General features: G+C 38.1%; 1 protein-coding gene across 4 annotated transcripts in view; it reads left to right on the top strand.

Annotated features, from left to right (window-relative positions):
* PTPRZ1 (protein tyrosine phosphatase receptor type Z1) overlaps positions 1-23,458 on the top strand; it is a 176,974-nt gene that overhangs the window by 129,294 nt on the left and 24,222 nt on the right. The window contains exons 12-17 of one of the 4 annotated variants that reach the window (XM_059396504.1): positions 1,041-2,040; positions 9,413-9,557; positions 16,630-16,721; positions 19,386-19,471; positions 22,366-22,386; positions 22,568-22,664. In XM_059396504.1, the coding sequence (XP_059252487.1) occupies positions 1,041-2,040; positions 9,413-9,557; positions 16,630-16,721; positions 19,386-19,471; positions 22,366-22,386; positions 22,568-22,664 (1,441 nt within the window). Of the gene's footprint in view, positions 1-1,040; positions 4,627-9,412; positions 9,558-16,629; positions 16,722-19,385; positions 19,472-22,365; positions 22,387-22,567; positions 22,665-23,458 lie in introns of all 4 variants that reach the window. The other 3 variants (XM_059396502.1, XM_059396505.1, XM_059396503.1) reach the window with 3 other exon arrangements.

Here is a 23,458-nt window from a genome sequence, read left to right as displayed (position 1 = left end):
GGGGGCGCCTGGGTGTCTCAGTCAGTTAAGCGTCTGACTCTTGGTTTGGGCCCAGGACATGATCTCAGGGTCCTGAGATCAAGCTCCCTGCTTGTCTCCTCTCCCTCTGCTCCTCCTCTCCACCCTCTCTCTCAAATAAATAAATAAAAATTTTTTAAAAAAATAATATATGTTAATTCATTGAGTTTAAATAAAATAAAAAATAACTATAATAAAATATCTGCCTATGTCTTGAGTGGAAACATTTATTTATTACGTTTTAAAAAGATTTTGTTTATTTATTTATTTACTTACTTACTTATCAGAGAGAGAGACACAGCAAGAGAGGGAAGGCAAGCAGAGAGAGTGGAGAGGGAGAAGCAGGCTTCCCGCCAAGCAAGGAGCCCAGTGCAGGGCTAGATCCTAGGACCCCAGTATCATGAGCTGAAGGCAGATATCCAAGGACTGAGCCACCCAGTAGCCCCAGAGTGGAAAATATTTAAAACAAAATGAAAAACCAAAACTTCTTCTAGTCTTAAGTCTTCCTTTTGACATTAATCCCATTGTGAGGGGTTAAAAATTACGATTTATTCTGAATGTAAACAGTGAAATATTCTGAATATGCAGCTCGTTAGATCTTTGAAATAAATTGTTTCATTTCATATTATGAGAAGCTAATTGCTATTCAATTTGTTGCTGGGTGAGCTGAACAGAGAAACATAATACAAAATAAGTACCATTTTAAGTAACACTATCAATCAATAAATTATAATGCACCTTTCTTTCAAAGCTGTGGTACCTACTAATTTAATTACTTTCACAGCATTAAAATAAAGACAGTCATAAATAGGAAGTTTTCATTAAGTTTAATGAAAACTAGTGTCTGTAGAACGTGGATGATAAAGGTTATAGGATAGAGACATGGCTTCTGTGGGATAGTGCTTTATGAGGAGAAGTTTCCACAAGTGAAGATGAACAGTATAATGCAGTATAAGCTTTATTAAGAAGTCTTTTTTTCTTATTTCCTTATGTTCCATTAAATCTTGTTTGCCTTTCAAAAGGAGGAAGAAGAAGGAAAAGACATTGGAGAAGACACTGTTGTGAATCCTGGTCGAGACAGTGCCTCAAACCAAATAAGGAGAAAGGAACTCCAGATTCCTACTACAACAAACTACAATCACGTAGGGACTAAATACAATGAGGCCAAGACTAACCGGTCCCCAACAAGAGGAAGTGACTTCTCTGGGAAGGGTCATATTCCCAACATATCTTTAGATTCCACTTCCCAACCAGTCACTGGATTAGCCCCCGAGAAAGATGTTACTTTGACTTCTCGGACTGTGACTAAAATGCCACCTCACCCTCTGGAAGGCAGTGCAGCCTCTTTAAATGACAGCTTGAAAACTCTTCTCAGAGTTCCACAAATGAACTTGACTGGGACCGTGGAATCTTTAAATACAGCTTCTATAACGGAATCTCAAGAAGTATCTACTGATATCAGTGAGGATGAGAGTTTATTGACGAGTTTCAAGCTCGATACAGGAGCTGACGATTCTTCGGGCTCCAGTCCGGCAACTTCTTCTATGCCGTTCCTCTCTGAGAACATATCCCACGGGTATGTGTTTTCTTCCGAAAACCCAGAGGCAATCACATACGATGTCCTAATACCAGAATCTACAAGAAATGCTTCCGAAGGGTCAGCCTCTTCGGGTTCGGAAGAATCTCTGAAGGATCCTTCCATTGACGGAAACGTGTGGTTTGTTAGCACCACAGATGTGGTAACACAAGCCGACGCTGGATCGGGCAGAGAGAGCCTTCTTCAGACTAACTACACCGAGATACGTACCGACAAACCTGAGAAGACAGCTGAGTCTTCATCTCCGGGCCCGCTGGTGTCACAGGGTGCCCGGGTCACAGATCTGGAGATGCCACCTTATTCTACCTTTGCCTACTTCCCGACTGAGGTAACACCTCACGCGTTTACTCCATCCTCTGCGCAACAGGACTCGGTCCCCACTGTCAGCTTGGTACAGTCGCAGACGACTCAACCGGTGTACAATGGTGAGACACCTCTTCAACCTTTCTACAGTAGTGACGTCTTTCCTCTAGTCACCCCTTTGTTGCTTGACAATCAGAGCCTCAACACTACCCCCGCTGCTTCAAGTAGTGATTCGGCCTTGCATGCTACGCCTGTATTTCCCAGTGTCGGTGTGTCATTTGACTCCACCCTGTCTTCCTATGATGGTGCGCCTTTGCTTCCATTTTCCTCTGCTTCCTTCAGTAGTGAATTGTTTCAGCACCTGTACACGGTTTCTCAGCTCCTCCCACCAGTTACTTCAGCTGTTGCGAGCGATAAGCTGTCCCTGCATGCTTCTCTGCCGGTGGCTGGGGGTGATTTGCTGTTAGAGGCCAGCCTTGCTCAATGTTCTGATGTGACGTCACATCAGCCCACTGCTCACGCTGCTTCGGAGACCTTGGAATTTGGCGGTAGTGAATCTGGTGTCCTTTACCAAACGCTTATGTTTTCTCACGCCGAACCACCCAGCAGTGATGTCGCGGTGCATGCACGTTCTTCGGGGCCTGAGCCTTCCCGTGCCTTATCTAGTCAGGAGGGCTCCCCACACTTCTTCACGGTGCCCCGCAGCTCGGCAGTCCCCGTGCATGGTTCTGTGGGTGTCTCTCTCCCGGCTCCCCCGTTTAGCAGCCCTAGCCACGCTCCGGCGCCTCCGTCTTCGTTCATAACCCCGACCGCGACCGCGACCGCGTCCTTGCTGTCACCTCCTCCCGGCCCCTCCGGGGATGGGGAGTGGTCCGCAGCCTCCTCCGATAGTGAATTTCTTTTACCGGACACAGATGGCCTGACAGCCCTTAACGTGTCTTCACCTGTTTCTGTAGCTGAATTTACATACACAACATCTGTGTTTGGTGATGAGAATAAGCCGCTTTCGAAAAGTGACATAATGTATGGAAATGAGACTGAACTGCAGATTTCTTCTTTCAGTGAGCTGGTGTACCCTCCGGAAAGCACAGCCCTGCCCGACCTGTATGATACCCCAAATAAGTTGACCACGTCTTTACAAGAATCCCCTGTTTCCTTTTCTAGCACAAAGGGCTTGTTTCCAGGGTCTGTCGCTCCTCCTGCCACTAAGGTTTTTGAGCATGAAATTAGTCAAGCTCCGGAGAATACCTTTTCGGTTCCACCTGCCCATGCCGCCTCTCGAGCGTTCGGTGACACTTTGCTTAGACCTGCGCTCAGTGCGAGCTCAGAGCCAGGCTCCTCTGACCCCGCTTCTAGGGAAACATTAGCTGCTTCAACTCAGCTCTTCCTTCACGAGCCCTCGGCTCCTTTCCATGCTGACGTGTTGCTGCAGCCCTCCATTCAGGCTTCTGGTGTTGACTCATTGCTTAAAACCGCTCTGCCCCCTTTGCCTAGCGAGCCACAATCGATCGAGACCCCCAAGGTCGATCCCGTTAGTTCTACGGTGTTGCGTCTCCTGGCCTCCAGCTCTGCTTGGAGCGAGAACACGCTGCTCGCTACGTCTGTGCCTGTTGCCCATGTACTGTCTGCTTCTAGCACACACGCTGCTTCACCTCAAGGTTTAACCATTTCTTACGCGAGTGAGAGATACTTTGAACCAGTTTTGCTTGACGGCAAAAGTTCCCAGCAAATGGTACCTGAGTTGTTCCCAACTGCCGATCTGGAGATGAACCAGGCCTTTCTCCCGAAAGGAAGGCATGCGTTTGCTACTCCTGTTTTATCGATTGATGTGCCACCAGATACGCTTATAAATAAGCTCACGTATCCCGATGATGATTTCACCTCCACCAAGGGGTCTGTCACTGACGAGGTGTCAGCTGGTAGCCCAGCCATTGTCTCTGATACACCCGTAACTGCCGCTCGTCCTGTCCCTTTAGGAAGTGTGTATGTTTCCGTTCCAGCGGTTCCTCCCATCGAAGATGCCTCTGTCCCCACAACCAAGTCGCTGTTCCCTTCTCAGACAACTTCTGAGCTGATTCAGAGCGCCAGATCTGACGCTGATTCGGTGGGTGGTGGTGACGATGGTGATGTTGATGATTATGATGATGATTATGATGACAGAGCTAGAGACGGCTTATCCCTAAATAAGTGTATGTCGTGCTCCTCCTATAGAGAATCGCAGGAAAAGGTCATGAATGATTCAGACACCCAAGAGAGCAATCTTGTGGATCAGAATAACCCAAGCTCATATTCACTATCTGAAAATTCTGAAGAAGAAAATAAAGTCCCAGGTGTCCTCTCAGCCAGTCAGACCGAGATGGACAGGAGTCCCGATAAATCACCACCAGCAAAGGTGCTGCCCCAAAAGCCCAGTGATGGAAAACAGCACAGTGACCTTCAGACGGGTAATGCCCTGCTTCCTTTCACTCCAGAATCTGAAGCGTGGGCCATTGTTGCAAGTGATGAAGAGAGTGGATCAGGGCAAGCTCTCTCAGATAACCTGAATGATAATGAGACCTCCACAGATTTCAGTTTTCCAGACATTAATGAAAGAGATGCGGATGGGGTCCTGGAAGCAGTTGACTCAGAAATCACTCCCGGATCCCCACAGTCCTCGACACCGACTGTGACTAGCAGGCACTCAGACGTATTCAACATTTCAGAGGCAGGTTAGTTACGGATCCCAGGGATAGACCACGGTGTGGTGGTTTTCTTCCCCCAAAATAGAAAAATCACGGAAGGAGAAATTTGGTAAAGTGGCACATCACTTTGTTTTTTTCATCAAGACACTCAGCAAGGCCATTTACAGTTTTTTAAAGTGTGATTTTACTCATTGTGAATATTCAACACGTTTTGGTTAGTGGCTAGTTAAACACTTTTTATTTATTGTCAATTTTTCATATTCTGCAAGATGCTAGTTACACGCGGGAACAATTATGTGTGCGTAACGCATTTTTAATATACTGCTTTTTAAATGATAGATTGGAGTGTGCTGTTCTGAGACAGTTTTAATTTTTATAGTCACTTATGTTCTAAAATAAGTTGTAACCTAATTTCATTGAATTATAAAATGGATTATTAAACTCTGATAAGTAATATGTCACAAACAACTCTCTGACCCACCCCACAGTGAAGGTATGATAATTTGCCTATCCACCTCAGCCTGAGGACCTTTAAAAAAGCTCTGTTGCTGAGTTTTGAGAGTTAGTGGTAAAATTTTTATTTTTTTTTTAAAGAACGTTTTAATTTTTGTAGGTTGTCTTTGTTGGATTATCTTAATGTTGCCTAAAGAGGGCAGTGTGAACTAACAAGATACTTTCTACTTCGTACTTGTGTTTATACACCTTTCTAAGAAGTTAGGTAACGGTCATTAATATGCAGTCTGTATAGGTATTGTATGACAAGATGTAAAACACTAGAACATTTTCTGTAGACATGCATTTCATTTGTTAATGTATCTTATGCAAATTAGTTTGTTGGCCAGATGTTTCTTCGAGTAGATTCCTTGCAACCTATATATTACAGATGTTTGCTTTAAATGCCAATGGGGAGGAGAGGGCAATTCAGTGCCATTAGGCGTAGGAAATACTAGATCGTTTCATTGACTTGATCATAAGAATTTTATAATATGCTTTTATTAAATTTTAAGGAATTCTTTAGCAATGAAAATATTTCATTCTTAACATAGTAAGTCAAAAGATAGGTTCAGGTAACATCTTGCAATCATATCGCATAAAAGCAGATATGTGCAAGCCAGATCAGAGAGATCAGCCTCATTAGGATTATTTTTCTCTTTGTTATTTCCATCCTTTCTGTTAGTCATGTATTTTTTTCCTTCAGTCAGTGCAGCAGCAATTAAAAGTTTGTACCTTTTGATAGAGAAGTTTTTCTACATTCTGACTTGATCCTATTTAACATTGCATTTCAGTTTAAACACACTGATATGTGAGAACGAGTAATGATTCTACAGGTCACTATATTCATTAGTGTTGCCATATACATAAATTATTATCTGGCTTCAATTATAGTACTGTTTTTTTTTTTATTTTTATTAGATTTATTTTAAAGACATATCAGAAATTCATCCTTTTTTTTCTGTCTTACTAGGTATTGACATCATCATTGCATCCTTGCTACGTTATGCTTTTACGGAGAAACTATATTGCAAAATGCCAACCCTAGAATTATGAATTCAAACTTTGTGATCTCTTATCATTGCACTAACTTGATTAATTATTAAGAGTATGTTCTCCCACTGATGAGGAGAAAAACAGTAGGAATATAATTTCCAGTATCATCAGGTAACATAATTAACGGCATAACTAAGATCAGACAAGATTAGGGAAGAATTCTTGCCTGCTTTTAGAACTGTATCTACAAAAAATCATCTGTACTCTCTCTTACAAAGTAATGGAATATGGCTCTTTATCAAATGCGTACAGACTAATTCTGAAACTTATTATTTTATTATGTACTTCTAGAATGTAGGATAATTTACAATACATGTTCCCTAAAACAAAATAGATAAGTCAAATACAAGTATCTGCAATTTATGAATGCATAAGCTGAGACCCGAGACACTAAGTTACTTGATTTAGGTCCTGTAGGCAGTTAACACAAAACTGAGACTGGAATCATGTGTTATTGGTGTCTGTCTCTTGGAGACTTTGCTTTCGTTATCGAGGACAATAAAATATACATAGTGCTTAATTTGTCATACCAAAATTATACTGTTTTATTCTAAAAATGTATTTTAAAGAATTAATCTTAACTTTGTTTACTGATCATCTATCACTAGATTCTTGTCTTATCCACATAGCTACTGGACCATATTGAAATAGGTCTTTTAGTCTCAGCTAATGACTCTAAAGATCAGTACAACTAGTTGTTCCTCATTACAGTATGTAAAGCAACCAGTTGATTGTACTTCCTTTTTTATGAATATATATTTTTTAATTTGGGGAGATATATTTTATTTTTTATTTTTTTATTTTTTTAAGGTAGTCTCTACACCCAACCTGGGGCTTGAACTCATGACCCCGACATCAAGAGTTGCATACTCGACCGACTGAGCCAGCCAGGGGCCCCTGATTATCTATACTTTCATGTGGTATCTCATCTTGAATAAAAAACCTAGGTTTCCTAATATGTAGTTACCATGGGTTTATCATTCTAACTCCTCAGTGAAAAGGTTTATTTTAAAATCAGATGTCCCAGAGAACTTACGAGTAAAGTCTGTTGCAAGTTTATGTTGTGTGCATGTGTGTATATAGTGCATGTGTATAGTATGTGTGATATATATGGTAATTTGTTACATATGTTACGTGTTATATATCTTACATATATGTCACATATGTGATCAGACAGACCTATCTCATATATGTGTATGCGCATACATATACACAAATGGTATATGTGTCTCCATGCATGCATGCATATATATACACATACATACCTATATACATATTTCTATAAATATTTGTGGTCACTGAAGACCACCGTAACTATATAAGCTCACTTTGTATGTAAATTAATGTACATTATTGGTTCTCAAACATGAATGTGGATCAAAATCACCTGGAAGACTTGTTAAAACACAGATTGCTGGGTCTGACCCACAGAGTTTCTGTTCAGCAGCTTTGTGATGGTTGGCATGGGGCCCCAGTTGGCCCCTGGCAATGCCGATGGCAATATTCTAACAAGTCCCTGGCGATGCCAATGGCAATATTCTGGGAACCACATTTCAAGAATGACTAATGATATTAACCACCATTTGTAATTTCTAGGTGCCCGGGACCTTACTAAGTGAATTAGTTCATTGTTTAGCCACAGAATTTCCATTGAGGTAACAATCATTTTAATAGAAAAAATGTGAAGACAGTTATGTATTGAAACAAGATGCTTTCCTAAATTTTATAAAGAAACTTTCAGTGCTTTCACCATCAGAGTTTTTAGGCATCTAGATGAGCCTCATCGCAGTGCGTAATGACCAGAGCATCTGACTGACAGAATAGAAGCTCAAGTCTGGTCTCTCTCACAAGAGTACTAACTACAACTCAGGGAGCAGTTGATTTACAATATTCCCATTTTTTATTCAGTTTTATGATTTTTAATCACAGCTTTGGATTCTACTGTTTGCTAGCAAATGCATCCGTCATTGAGAACAAATGTCTAGGGAAATTTGGGTGTCATTTGTCACAAGAAATGTATCAGTGGATTAAATTCTTGACCTTTTCTGTTTCATTTTTCAGGAGGAAGCTACCATTTTAAATCTTAAGTTCTCTGCCGATAGATATACTTCAGAGTTGTGTTGAGGAATTTGTTACTCTCAAATGTATCCTTAGATCTTTAAATTAAACCGATTCCCTTTGTCTCCTATCACTAAAGTGAGAAGCTTGGTATAAAAGCACCTCATGTGCCAGGAGCCTAGAAAGCAGTGTAGGCTCCCATGGGGGCACTAGGTAGTTCTTCCCGACTTTCTGCAGACACTAAGAGCACTTTGTTGCAGTGTCAGCATCTTGTGGCAGAGCCGTTCTGATGTCCAGTTGTCTGGGCTCCCCACTGCCCACGCTTCACAGGAGAAGGGAAGCATTGTGACTAGCCACAGATAATCTGAAGTTCTGAAACTCTTTTGAGCAACCTGGAAGGATGGCGCCCATTGCAATGATTTTGAAATCATTGATATCGTGTGATAATGCATGATAATGCGTCCAATTGGTCACAAAAACAGTCATTTGTTCTCTTCAAAATTACCCAAAGACAGAATTTAACCTTTTCCATAATTTACACTTGCATATTGGGAAAGAATTTCTTCCATCTATGTATTCCTTCAGTTCGCATGCAATAGTACTATTTTTGATAGAGAAAAATAGTTGATAAGAAGGGCATTCAAAGTGACTCTGCAAAAGCAACCCACGTTTAAGTTTTTAATAGTTTTTAATAGTGTTCTGGGTTGAATGGTTATCCTAATGTAAGAAGGGTTATCCTAAGATTCCCTCTTTGTGAAATTATTCATTAATTATTAATAAAGTATTAATTGCTCCGAACTACTTATTTAATTGGAGGAGTAGAAACATTAAAATTAAGTTTGGAAAACCAAGACTATATATGGTGCAGTAAGTAGCATTGTTTTTCCTGATCATTTTATTTAAAAACTGGACAGTCTTCTTATTTTAGTAGTTCTGTTTTCCTTTAAGCAAGCTTTTCAAGGCAGTTTTATGCTCATTTCTTGCCACAGCACCCATACCTAGATGCCAGTCTCTGCTCTGATAGCCTGACTTCCTTTTATACTTTGTTTTACTTAAACTGGCTTGTAATTGTAGACTTGCTTTGTGTCATAGATTTGAAATTGTCAAGGTAAGCAACAGCAATGAAGGTTGCAATTGCTCGGTTGAAAAATGTTGTGACTTTTTCTTAAGCTTAAATATCAACTCTCTCAATTTTCTCCGACTACAGAGGCCAGTAATAGTAGCCATGAGTCTCGTATTGGTCTAGCTGAGGGGCTGGAATCCGAGAAGAAGGCAGTTATACCCCTTGTGATCGTGTCAGCCCTGACTTTTATCTGTCTAGTGGTTCTTGTGGGTATTCTCATCTACTGGAGGTAAGTTGAGTGCTTGTTCTAGACATGTGTTTCATAAAGCTTAGATTTTGCCTGTTTTTTACCTGAAAGTTCTTCAAAGTGTATTCAGAATTCATTTTACTTGAGAGCGCTGTTAATTTAACTATGAATAAGGTGATTTTGTAAATCCAGAGACATAAAAGATTTGACTGTTCTTCATACTTCCGTGAAACAAAGTTAAAATGGAGGAACTCTAGCTTCAGTTATTATATAATCCAGTATTTTGGCAGCATACTTTCATATTAATCTCATTAACATTCAGACATTATCATGACGTTTAACGTAAATCTAAGCTTCTCAGCCTAAATGCTCCAGCTGTTAATAATTTCAAAAGTTACTGTTTCAGAAAACATAATTCTTGATATAGTAAAAACATAGTTTATTTATAATAGGATTTTATCACATCAAACCTCATACTGATAACCAAAAACATTTTATGATTACATAAAAGTGAAAATCAAGTAATTAAAATATGAATATAATGAGAAAATAAAGTTGATGGCTCTATTAAGATGCATGGAATTTAAAAATTAATTATAATTTGCCTTGGGGATGAAATACAGCTTTTCTATCATTGATATCCTATTAAGACATTTAAAGGACAAAGAAAATTGCACCCATCAGAAGCTTCCCTTCCCATAACAAGCAGAACACACTGCAAATTAGGGAGTTTACTGGGGAAACAATGGAAGTCAGTAGAACTATTATAACTGTCTCTAAGAAAACAAAAACTTTATGACAATATAAGGAATCATAGCTTAGTAATTTCTTCCTATGTTTTAAAAGAGAATTTTGTTCAGAAGTTTTATAATTAATTCCTTTCTTTGCAACATCTTTCTATGAGTTCATAAGACACTCTTTATGTGTTATCCTAAAATTGATTCCCTCAGTTTATTCAAAAATATTTACCGTGTTTACTATTTCCCATGTGTGCAGTACGATGTTGACTACTATGGGAAATATAAAAAATGAATGAATGAATGAGTGAGTGAGTGAATGAGAGTCACTATGGCTGGGAAATTTATGCTATTGAAAATTTTCCATGAAAAATTTATAACATACTATATCAATGAAAATGCTAATGGGAACAGTAGTCAGAGAACAAGGGATCTTGATAGTCCCAGAAGACAGCCGCAGCTGGGTAGGACTCAAAAAGCGGAGACAAAGGAGACCAGCCTTCCGGGCAGAAACACCGCAGGCCAGAACGATGGAAAGCAGGGGCCAGCCGGGTGTGTCTGAGACAGTGAGATCTGGAGCATGTCATTGCATGTGGTTGGACATTGGTTGGCGAAGGTAGAATGTTTCCATGACCAGCTGTATTTCATCTCTGACTACCTTGACAGAAAAGAGTAAACTGCAGAGTACAGAGAACAGATCATACTTTTGTTATCATACATGAGTTGGGAGTCCGTTTTGTGTAGAACGTGATGCAAACAAAGCTGGTTTCTTCACTGATTCCTGTAATTGCCAGTGACTCTTTTTATGGAAGATTCCGTGCTCAGCAGAGTAGCATGAACCCCGTACACAATCCATAAATGCTTGCTCAACAAGAATTCATATTGCTTTTCTCCCTACTCCCCACTAAGTTTGTTGGCCAAACTTTTTACCAACACTGATTTTGTGTTTGTTCAGATTTCTGGTTTCTATCTCATCTGATTTTCCCTGCCAAACCAATTTTTGAAGTTAATTGGAATTAGAGTTAATTTTAAAAAATAAGTTGGAAAAAAAACCCCAAATTATGCTTCATTAAAAATGGTATTCTAATAAATTTCTAATAACAATTTCAGATGGTTTGCCGTTATAATGTTGCAATAATTAGAATGAAAATTTTAATCTTTTTTACTTAGTATTTCAAGTTTATTTTTTGCAAATTTGAAAGTGTCTTACTTAATATGATTTGGCATTTCATGGAAAATTAAAATCTGTAATGGTTTTTATATTTTATTCATAATGGGTCACCTCATCTGTGTTATGTGCAAAGAAAGGATAGAAATTACTGGTTGAAAATATTAAGTTGACTTTCGCCAATAAGATATTTCTCTTTTCCTTGCAAATAACACTTTCTATACCTTGAATTCAGTGCATTAGCTTAAAATATGAGCACTCTGATGATTTCATGTGTATATTTTATATCTCTCTATCAAACAGTTTGATAAAACCTGTCACTTGTTTACTTATCTATTTAAAATTTAACATAACTGCCCTTGGCACATCCATTTGAAATTAACTCACTTCAAAATGTAACTTTTTAGATCAGTAATACACCAGGGATATTACTTGGTGACACAAAATGACAATGTTAGTGCATTCTTCAAGGTTTTTGTGAGATATTCAAATTCTGGTGTAGACCCATATGCTTTCGCTAGCCAGTAAGAAAATGCTTTAGACCTTTGTGGAAAGAACAGCCTGTGGAAAAGTTACAAAACAGAATGGCATACCAACAGAAGTCCTAGTAGTAAACAGTCCTTATGAGTTTTTCCTGAGCTGATATATTTAAATGTTTTCCTAACCTAATTTCTTAGAAAAGGTGATATAATGGGTCTTTTGTCTCTTTACCTAACTCGAGCTGGTCCCCTAAGTTTTGAGAACGAACGAGAGGTGATAAAATCTGAGTCCCTTTCCCAGTTCTGCCGGCATTAGTTCTATGATCGTGGGCACGTCACTTAGCCACCTAGAAACTGGTTTTCCTCTCTCTACCATATCACGGGAGGGTTCATTAGATCGTGTCTAAAATTGCAGTCAGCCCTTCTTTAGGATTTCTGTGATGAACGCAGCATAAAGAATAAATATGGTTATAATTGTATAAGGATACAAAAAATGGAATTATAATTACACATTTCTAGCTTTTAATTTTAAGTACTTACTGTGATGAAAAGGTGTAAATCAAATAATCAGATTAACATTGATTGATAGGACCTATGTCTACAAGTTTAAAACAGTCATCACTTTTTTCATCATGGCTGAGTGATAATTAGCAAGAGACATAGTTATCAACACTTAGCACATAGACGTGAAGACATTCACTGCTTATACAGAACAGATGGACTATAGATACTGAATCTTGTCATACATTAAATAATATGCCTTGAAATTATTTTCCAGATGTTTTAAGGTAGAATTTACATGAGCCAAATCGTTAAGTTTCTAAGTTGCAAAATGACTCCAATATGGAATATTGTCAAAAAAGTTCTTTTTAAAGAAGACAAAGGACAAACTTTTGAGAGCTTTTTAAATAGTTGGAACCTAAAAAACACCAAAGGTATAATCAACAAAATAGCACTCTATCAAAAGCAGTATTGAAAAAAACTTTATGTGGACAGTTGCAATAATTGGCTTTGGGAAGTGGGAAGACAAGCAATATGAGTTCTCTCTTGATCTTAAATTTGAATTTATGAGTCTCTAAGGAGAGCCACCAACCCAGAATGGAGGCCTACCAGTACCATGCTGTCTCTATTAGAAAGTCCCTTCCTAGGTGAAACTGCACAATACAATACACTGAAGCAATATATTTTTACCTTCATCAAGAATTTATGCTACGTATTTTCACTTTTCCCACTTACAGATTTTTTGGTATGATTTCATAACATTCTTTGGTGGCTTGTTAATACAAGTAACACCAACGGGCCACACTTAGTTGCTGGACCAACAAATACTTGCTTATATAACTAAAAAAGAATAGAGTTGCTATTTACCCAGGTCCCACAATGAATATTAAATCTATTAAACCCTAATGCCTGTAAGTTTTAGTTTACCTTTTTCTGTTCTGTGAGGTGCTGCCTTCTTTCCGTTTTCTCTGACCCATCCTCTCTCTATGCATCCATCCGTCCATCCATCCGTCCATCCATCTTCCTCTGGATACATATATTTCACCGCTCCCTTCCAAATGTTTTGAGATTTTACGTTATCCCACTTGAGGCCCAAGTAGGCAAGAAGTCTAGGATGCAGCTGAATAGCCTATGGCTAATGGGGTTTAGTTACTCCTGGAAATCCATCTAATCATTCAACATTTAACCCCTTGTACTCTTGGTACTGTAAACGGAGCATACACTATTTGATTTTCATAAATCAAAAGACATGGGCCCATCTTTTAAAAACCATAATGAGTATACAGGCACAAAACAAGTATATTGCAAAATAATAATAACAATTAATTTAAATTTTTTTTAATTATGTAGAATAGAATTCAGAAAGCAAAGGTCAACCTTGGATTAATTGACCATATTTTTCAAAACAGTCTTTGTGATCAGTGGAGGTTTGTGTTGGGTGAAGTGAAAAGAGAGAAACTGGAGTACTGGAGGCTACTTAGAAATGAAAAGCTTATTCACAGAGAAGATACCGCCAAGCTGGTATCTCAGGGAGATGGTGTTTGCCTGGCATATTCACGAGTGAGGCGTCTTGGTCAGGAGAACCATGTTTAAAGCAGGGTATAACATAGTGAGGACAGGACAAGGCATGTTCAGTGATCTGCAACTTGTTTGTATTATTGGAGTGTAAACTTCAAGGAGACAGTCAAAACAGGTGAGGGCCATAGCTAGGTAGCATCGAAGTACTGAAAGATCTTGGGTGCCAGTATCTAAAAATCTGTCAAGTACAGAACTTGAGCCAATATATCAATGTAATAAGAAGATAGATTTTTGGCTTGATACCAAAAAAAATATCAACAAGTAAGAGGCATAACAGTGGAATAAAAAAGGCCTTCTCTCTGGGTACCACTTAGAGGTACTTAGAACGAGTTTTCAGTTAGTCTGAAAAGGAAATATCTAGCAGCTAAAGATGACTCATAGAGGAGCGAGGTTCTTGTCACCGGTGATAATCTTTCTATGTCAGAGAGATTCTTAGATCTGTGATCTTGCACTCGGTCCCTTGAGACATTTTACCACTTTAAGATTCATTGAAAAAATAAGCAGAAACCCGTTTACCAGCTTGTGTGACCCCATTGTAAAGGAATCAAAGAGATTTAACTGGGTTCTTAAGAGAAGTATCAAACCCAGTGTTTTCCTATCGGTGTGGCAGGACCTGCTACTTCGGCGGTTGCACAAATAAACCAAGTCCCCCGCCCCCCGCCCCCCAAACTGTAGTTTCTGCTCCGGTCTGTCTCAGTTATGCTCAAACGCAGACTTCCAGCTGGGTAGTTCCTTTATCATGAGACCTGTGGCCCTCAGCCCTCCCGTTCTTCATAGTCTGCTGTACTCTTTCCACTTTCCAGGATGACCTAGCTCAGGTCCCTCTGACACTTGATGCCACATCCATTCATCTTCCCCCTACACCACTTGTTCTCTCTTGAAGACGTTTCTATGTTCTCTTGATTATCTGTATCCTCTTTCAAAGGCTTATATGATCACAACAGGGGGCTGGTTTTTACAACACACATCATTGCTTTTGGTTGTTGTTGGTTGTTTTTTTTTTTTTTTTTTTTAGCTTGTGATATTAAGGTTACAAATAAACTACATAATTTTTTACTACTCATACTTATAGCAGTGAACTCCTTGAGCAAATATTTTGGGGCACCTACCACTTTCAGATGGGGAGACACCTACCACTGCTCTTTGCACTGAAGACTAACACTGCATTTAGACAAAGCCCCTTGCCTTCGTGTGGCTTACATTCTGATGAGGGCAACTAAAACCATGTCAGACAAATATATAAGTAGGGAATTTTGGAATGCGGTAAGTGACACAACGCCAACAAAAGGGAAGATAATAGTGACTTGGAGGCATGAGCTGGTACTTTTAGCAACATGGTCAGGGAAGGACTGTCACAGGAAGTGGCATTTGAGCTAGTGCAAAAATGATGGGAAGGAGGCAGGTGACCAGAAGGAATGTCAAGAGCCAGGGCCCTAACGTGAACTGATGGGTCCTCTTAGACGGAGAAACAGAGGACCAGTGTGGGCCTGGGCCTAGTAGTGGGGGGTGTTAGGAGAGGACACCCCGATGTAGGTGGGGGACCAAGTCACAGAGGGTCTTATAACCCTCGCTGAAGTAATCAAATATCATTCTAATTCCATGGTGAGGCCACTGAAGAATTTTATGCAGGGAACTGATTACTGAAAGAATTTTACAATTGAGGTGTGTCCTGTAAGAACAAGTGTTATGTTAAAGCGCATTAGAATAAATATCTTGTAGCTTGAATCTTAAATGGAAAAGGAGATTGGCATTTTTACCCAAACAGATATTTCTATTTAAGCCTAACCACTCATGAATAATATTTCAAATAAATTAAATGACCCACATCAAAGAGTGTCATTAGCAGTTCTAATTATCTAAATTTTTTTAATTAAGTATGGTTTGCATTAGTTTAAAGCAGCAGTTGGTTCTTTGCTCTTCTCAATAGTGTGTGGTGTGCTCTTACCAGATGTTACTCTTATTATCTGAATGAAAATAGATTCAGGTGACATTGCAGGTCATAGTTGTCGTTGATTCCCAATATATTCATTCTCAAAACCCTCGTCAACAAGGCTAGCATCTGTTGGAAAGAAAATCACGCCTCTTTTTGGTTATAGGCTCATGATTTCCTCACTTTGTTCTGTCGTTACTGCATTACCATACTCACAGTGCAAAGCTGTCTTCCTTTTCCATCAAAAGATTACCACTGTGGAATTACATCTCTGCATAGTCATAGCTACCTTTTGCTAGCAGCTGAATATGCTCAAAAAGGTAGAGTCACTTAAATAGTGAATGAAAAAAGCTTTAGGCTTTTTTCCACTCCAGTCCAGTCCAAGGTGGCGGGACACACTGGTAGGTCACAACCGTGGGAGAGTAACCAAGGTGTTGAAGTGTCCTTAGCCCGGCAAAATCTCACTGGGTGCCAACCAACTACAACTTCAATTGCCATCTCTGCTTTCAGCGTGTCTGATAGTTCCTCACACGGTGGCATCTGACACATGTAGAATTGAGATCCATTTGGAGATCATAAAAGTCTTTAATACTTCGTGTTTTGTAAAATAGAGATAGCTTTCCATTTATGTTTTAATTCTGGCAACTTCTGCCAGAATTTTCAAGCAGCTCAGAAGGTATCTTATGGCAGCTAGTAAATAAATTGCTTTTTTTCTTTCCAGGAAATGCTTCCAGACTGCACACTTTTATTTAGAAGACAGCACATCTCCTCGAGTAATATCCACACCTCCAACACCTATCTTTCCAATTTCAGGTAATAGCTTCAGGTGTGACCACGAGTAGCAGTAGCGGCTAGATGTTGAGTGAAAAGGATAATGCAGGAAGGTTTGTCCTGACTGAAATACTTTGCAAATGGCTCTGAAGGAGATGTGTAAATACTTCAGGTGCCCAAAGCATTTATTACTGCCATGTACCAGGCATTAAGGTTTCTATCTTATTCTCATTAATTTTGAACATTCTTAACCATATAGATGATATGGCAAAATAACTCAATATTCAGGTATAGTCTGTTAACCATAAACATAGCAATAAAATATTATTTAGGAATAAGGCTGACCTTCAGTCATTTCTAGTATTTTAGTGGAAACTGGAACCATGACAGTCAGACTAAACCAATGCAGTAAGGCTGCATAGGACAAAATAACAAAGATAAGGATAAAGCTCAGTTTCTTTCCCATCATCTGAATTTATGTGAGAAGAGTTTCCTTAACTACCGTAGGGGAAAAAAAATTATAAAAAGAAAAACACGAGCGCATAAAGAATGTGTAATTGCCTGAAATTCTGAAAGTCACAATGTCAAACAGTTTGAAGACTGTCTATTTTTAGCAGAACTTACCTGGTTAACAATATTGAGGAATTAGCCAGGGTCATTTTGACTGAGACATCCGTTGACCCTCGAGTTCACCCTGCTAAGATCACAGACACTTATTTGATTAACATTTTATAACATTTCAGAATGAAAAGTGGTAACAAAAAAGGAACTTCCTAGAAATATGTGAACCACGGAAGAAGCTCTGGAGGGTAGAGGATAAAACAAAGACACAGAAAACCACCGAACCAGGGAAAACAGAAGGAAGTCTTTTTAAATTGACTGAGACTCTATATGTTATTGGTAGAGGCCCAAGTTCCACAGGATGTTATCTTCTGAAATCTTAAGATTTAAAGAACATTTTAAAAAAAGAGAGAGGGAAGCACTTTCTGTGTAATTTCAGCGGGGCATAGGAATTAGAAGTATTTGGCTTATTTCTTTGATGCACTCTGATCCTAGCCACCACTTATTTCTGTTTTTCTAGAATATTTTAAAACTCTGTACCGTTATTCTAGTACAGCACACTTTCTCATTAACACCTTCAGAATTCTGAGGTGGGCAGCTCTCAGGTGTCTGTTGCATTTTGGTTCCCTTCCCCTTCATACCTCGTCTACAGACGCCGTCAGCATGGGTAAGCAAATTAACATGCTATCACCCCAAGTCCCATATTGGTAATTATTATCAATAAATAATCCCAAATCAGGACCTTGGCCAGGAACTCCAAGAGAAGCCCCTGTCTTGCTTCTCATAAGAGTTGGGATCAAGGGCATTTCCTCATGTCACCTGGGCTGCAGGTCACCCAGAGACCTGCCTTTTCATGTAGAATCAGAAACTAAAAGCTATGTTAGTCTCACTTGCAGACCAGTTCATGAAAGAAATGACCAAACCACGTGACTGTAACTAAAAAGTAGTCTGTTTGGTTGTGAAAAGAGGTTCACGGTGCAGGATAACATCTATGGGATTTAAGGACCCTTTTGAGAAGAGCTAATGATTTAGATGTGACAAGTTATTTCTGTTTTCTTGTCTAATTATAAAAGCTACTTCCAGGCAAGATCCTTAGGCAGATGTGAAAGCAGAATTACACCTTTGTCTTGTGTTTCTCAAGCTTAACTGGCTAATTCAATTTTAGTATTCAGGTACGCTTATCTAAGAGAGAGAACAGATGGAGCCTACTTTTTAAAAAAATCAACAAATTCTTGGTAACTGAAGCTTAAAAATATTAAATGGCCTAGATGCTGAACATCTGTTGATGTAAATAAGTGTTTCTAGTGAAATGTGTTTGATATTTCCTTGTCAGAGAAATCACTTGTGAAATTGCATACTGTGAACCAGTAATATGTTTAATCTAAGAAAGTCTTTCCAGAGGGGTGGGGGAGAAAAAAACAGAGCCAGTAAAATAATTTGGCCCCTTCACAATTAATTAACAGATCCAATGACTTTGTTTACATAGCATATTTTCAAGTTAGAGTTCTTGAAATCTTACATATTAAAAGTCCCAAAGGTTTTTGGCATAATCCTTAATGAATAGTCTGCATATCAATGTTTTATTTATAGAGAGAAGGAAGAAATGTTTTCACATGTAAACATCTGACTAACTGTAAAACATTAAATTATGTAATTTTATAAAACTGAAATTACACTATATATTAGGTCTAGTTCATGGTAAAATTGAAAATATTTCTTCAATTTTTTTTTTTACCCAGAAATCATATTCATGTTAAATGTGTTAACAAAAAGGCAACTCCTACTCATGTTAAAGAAAGTTACCCAAAAAAAGATGCACTCCCTTGATAAGATGTGACACTTTGGTGGTATTCATTATTTAACGTTAAAAACTAATTCTTGTTTCTTCAGAGTGTGAACAGAAAAGAGATTCAAGATCAAATCAGAATTATAAAATGCAAGTTATGATGGATAATAAATTTGGAGGAAAATTGATCATTGTCGCTTAATGTTTCATTGAAAGCTGTAATTACCTTGGGATTGTAGGAATAATTGAACTTTGAAGCTGTTTGAGAAGAAGTCACTTTATAAATTGTATAAGTGAGGGGCATATTCCTTTCTGTTGAATTATCCTTTCCAAACTAATTTTTTTTTTAATTTACTTAGATGATGTTGGAGCAATTCCAATAAAGCACTTTCCAAAGCATGTTGCAGACTTACATGCAAGTAGTGGGTTTACTGAAGAATTTGAGGTATGATTTTAATATGCCTATTTTAAATAATATGGAAAATAGCAAATTTAAAAGATTAAACAGTAGGCTATTTCTTGACTTAAAGACTATTTTCACTTCTAGGAAGAATATTAGTTCTGTAATCACTTATGTGTTTAGATGTGTTATGGTTACCGTATAATTTAGAAAACTGGTTTTCCATTTTAAAAGCCAAGTTATTGTTGTAGATAAAAAACTGCTAATTTCCTCCCATAAAGTACAGAATTCCACTATTCCTCTTTTAACCTGAATTAGTAACACTGACTCCTTTTAATTTTTAAACTATATAAATCATACTAAACTACTAAATTTCATGATTTTCAACCAAAGTACATTTAAACTCTTAGTTGTAAATATTACATCAGTATAAATGCAGAAGCATTTATTATGCAAGGTCTAATAAATATTATTCAAGGTAAAGTCCCATCTTATCCTCAAGAAAATATGCATTTCTAAAAAACATTTGAACTGCACAATCAGTAAAAGTTTTTCTAGTAATATTCCATAAAATGCTTTTCATTAGAAGAGGCAGAGAAATTTGCTGCAAATTTATCATGGCCCACTAAACTATCAGTTAATTTCAAAATGAGGAATCATAAACCCAGAGTTAACAATGACAACCGCACAAACATAAAAAGTTACCATTTTTGAGCACTCCCTAATATGCCGGTCCCCACACTAAACTGCTTCTATATTCAATCTTCACCCAGCTCTGGAAGTTGATTTTTATTTCTGTTCATATTAATGATAAAAATCCGCTTCCGTAGAAGTCAGTTAACAACTCCAAAATGGCAGAGCTGGGACCCTTATCATGATGAGCCTTGAGCGATGTCTAGAATCAATGAATCATTATACTGTACACCCGAAACTAATATAACCCTGCATGTTAACTCTACTTCAATTTAAATGAAAAACTAATTAATTTTAAAAAATAGCAGGGCTTGGGATTCAAACCTGGGTCTGTGATTTTCAAACATAATACTTTCCATTCCACCAAACAAGGGATCCTGAGCCTCCCCTCCAGCCCCTCCCCTCTAGGAAACATCACATTGCTTTTCTGTCCACACCACCCCCACAACCCAGAAGTGTTCTACGGACTTCCCTCTTCGAAGCACTTGGAGCTCTGATCCTGATCAGAGGGTGTCCCACTCTCTCCCTTGCACCCAGCAACTGCCTCCCAGGAGTCACAACAGCCAAGATATGTTTAGGGAAGGAAAATGCCATAAATTAGAAAACTTTAAGAAATCAAAAGAAATAGAAGTGAAATGTGATACATTTTCACTAAATTAATAATAATAGAAGCCAATTCATAATTTTTTTTAAGAGAATTGATTTATTTATTTGTCAGAGAGAGAGAGACTGAGAATGTGAGCACAAGCAGGGAGAGCAGCAGGCTCTGCTGAGCAGGGAGCAGGACTCGATCCCAGGACCACGGGATCATGACCTAAGCTGAAGGCAGACGCTTAAACAACTGAGCCACCCAGGCGTCCCAAACCAATTCATTTAATCTTAAAAGAAATCTCAGTCATTGAGATAGAAAGCAGTATGGGGTAATGACTAAGTAAAATGGAATAATATAAAGAATTACATATTTAAAACATCAAATTATTTTTTCTTACCATAATAGAGACCAGAGGGTAGGTGATGCCGTGTTAACTTACAAAAACTGTTAGACTCGCATCAAACAAATCGTAATTGAAAGAGGGAGAATGTGTCAAGGAGGGGTTTCATTTTCCAGATGTTAAAAACCACAAGGAGAAATAGACAATTTATAATAAAAGTTGCTGATAGCCCATGCACAAAGGCAAATTCAGAGTTTTAATGACTATAAAATCGTTTTCAATATTATTTATCAGTTCACAATAATTAAATTAATAAAATAACCACATTTTTACTCAAAAGTTATTCTTAATTCCATTGCTTTTAACTCACAGTCTAATTCAAGAAAACATTTCATTAACTTAATAATTAGCTTAATAACTAATAAAGCTATGCCTTTTAAGTGGTTCATAATATTAAGTTGTATTTAAATCTAGAGTCAGAATGGCTAACTGCAAAAAAGGCCTGAAAAGCTTATCTATAGGAGGTCTGGGCCATTTGCCGATGAGTCAGATTCACGTTTGGGTTATATGCTTTCTCAGAAATTATAAAGCTTTCATGTTATTATCTTAATACTAAATAATCGTAAGTTCCTACGTAATGTATTTAGATAGAAAACATCTCTGAAAAGGATTTTAATTCATTTAAAAAAGATAATTGGCAGAAATAATTTCTCTGAACCCCTCAAAGTTTGAATTAAAAAGAGGTCTACTAATTAAATATGTTGAAAGTAATGCTATCTAAATTTTGTTTCAAAATGATATAGTATATGCAATTTAAAAATTTTTATAAGAATTTTTAATGTTCTGACAGCTCTAAATCTGTTACAAACCACCTAATAGGAAGCTGTTTACTCTTTAAAATTGCTCAAAATAAATAAAAAAATGTGTCACTAATTCAGAGTTTCAAATAGTGCTATAGTGGCCAAATAATACTGTATTTGGATATCAGCAAATCCGATTAATGCAACAAAATGTGTCATCAAATATATGGTGTTTCCCATCTGCATTTTTTATATTCATATTATTATACCACTGTCCCCTTTTAAAAGTGTTATTGTTTTTCCTTTTTACATAATTTTAAGGTTCCCAATTGTTAGAAGTTTTGATTTGCATGCAACTGTTTGAAACATTCCGTTTTGTTACAATTTGACAAATGTATATATTGCATGATCATAGTTTTCCATTGTAAACCTAATATGAACGCTTTTTTTTCTCATTTGTCGTGTGCTGTGGAATTTGATTTCTTTACTTTTTTGGCATTCATTCCCTCATTAGACACTGAAAGAGTTTTACCAGGTAAGGCATTATTTCACTGCATTTTATTTTAGCCAAGAAATAGTTATAACATGTAAAAAAAAAAAAAAAAAGTGTTTTGGGGGATAGCCTGATTTGTTTGTGTTGTCTTCTATGTTATATTTTTAAGGCACTTTGTCTGCAAGGGCAGGTGTTCAAATGTCCTACGTACCTTTCTTTACAGGAAGTGCAGAGCTGTACTGTGGACTTAGGTATCACAGCAGACAGCTCCAATCACCCTGACAACAAGCACAAGAACCGGTACATCAATATCGTTGCCTGTGAGTGTTTTCTCAGCTCTGTCCGGGCTCTGTTAGCGTTGCCAGTCTCAGGGTCTTCCACGCTGTCCTCACCTCTGCCAGAAGACCTCGGTAGCGCTGTTCTCGGACCTGGGGATCAGGGAATCGGGCTTGTGTGAGCGAGCACGTGGCATTAGAGTCCTCTAACTGAATTACAGCCTGCAATTAACGACAGGTCTCCTTTAAACAAAACAAACTCCAACTGTAGTCAAGGCACTTCTTTAGGCCCCGTGGGCTCTAAATCTGTTCTTAGGGTCTCGCTTGTCCTTTCTAGTCCCGAGTCCTGTTTTCACTTGAGATCTGTTTACTTCTAGGTGAATTTACTAACCCAATAGATTTTCTTTAGAATTTATTTTCCCTTCTAGCCTTTTCTTCCCTTTCTTGCCATTCTTCCTGGGGTCTTATAAACGGCGAGTTGTTCTTTTTTATTTCTGCTTTCCCTTTATTTCTTGGCTGTTCTCTCTCTCTCTCTCTTTTCCCTAGGAGCAGCTGTCTTTTTCGCTTAATACAAATTTATCTGTTTTTTTCCCTATGAAATTTACCGTATTTTTCCATCTTACAGCATCTCATGTTTACTTATGTTCGCTCTTATTTTCCTATATGGTCCCCTCCATCTCTAGAAATCCATCTACAGCCCCTCCCCCAAAACTCATACTCCTCTCCTTCCTTACGGTGGGCCTCCCTGAAGCCTATGAACACAGTGTTACCAGCTTGTTTATTTAAGTTCTGGTTCCATCCTGGAAGCCAGTGAAAGTGAAATTGCACTCCTTTTTTTT

This window comes from Mustela nigripes, chromosome 4 (genome assembly GCF_022355385.1).
Source record: "Mustela nigripes isolate SB6536 chromosome 4, MUSNIG.SB6536, whole genome shotgun sequence".
NCBI lineage: Eukaryota > Metazoa > Chordata > Mammalia > Carnivora > Mustelidae > Mustela > Mustela nigripes.
Note: the sequence above shows the minus strand (reverse complement) of the source record. Positions and strands in the feature narration are given on the sequence as shown.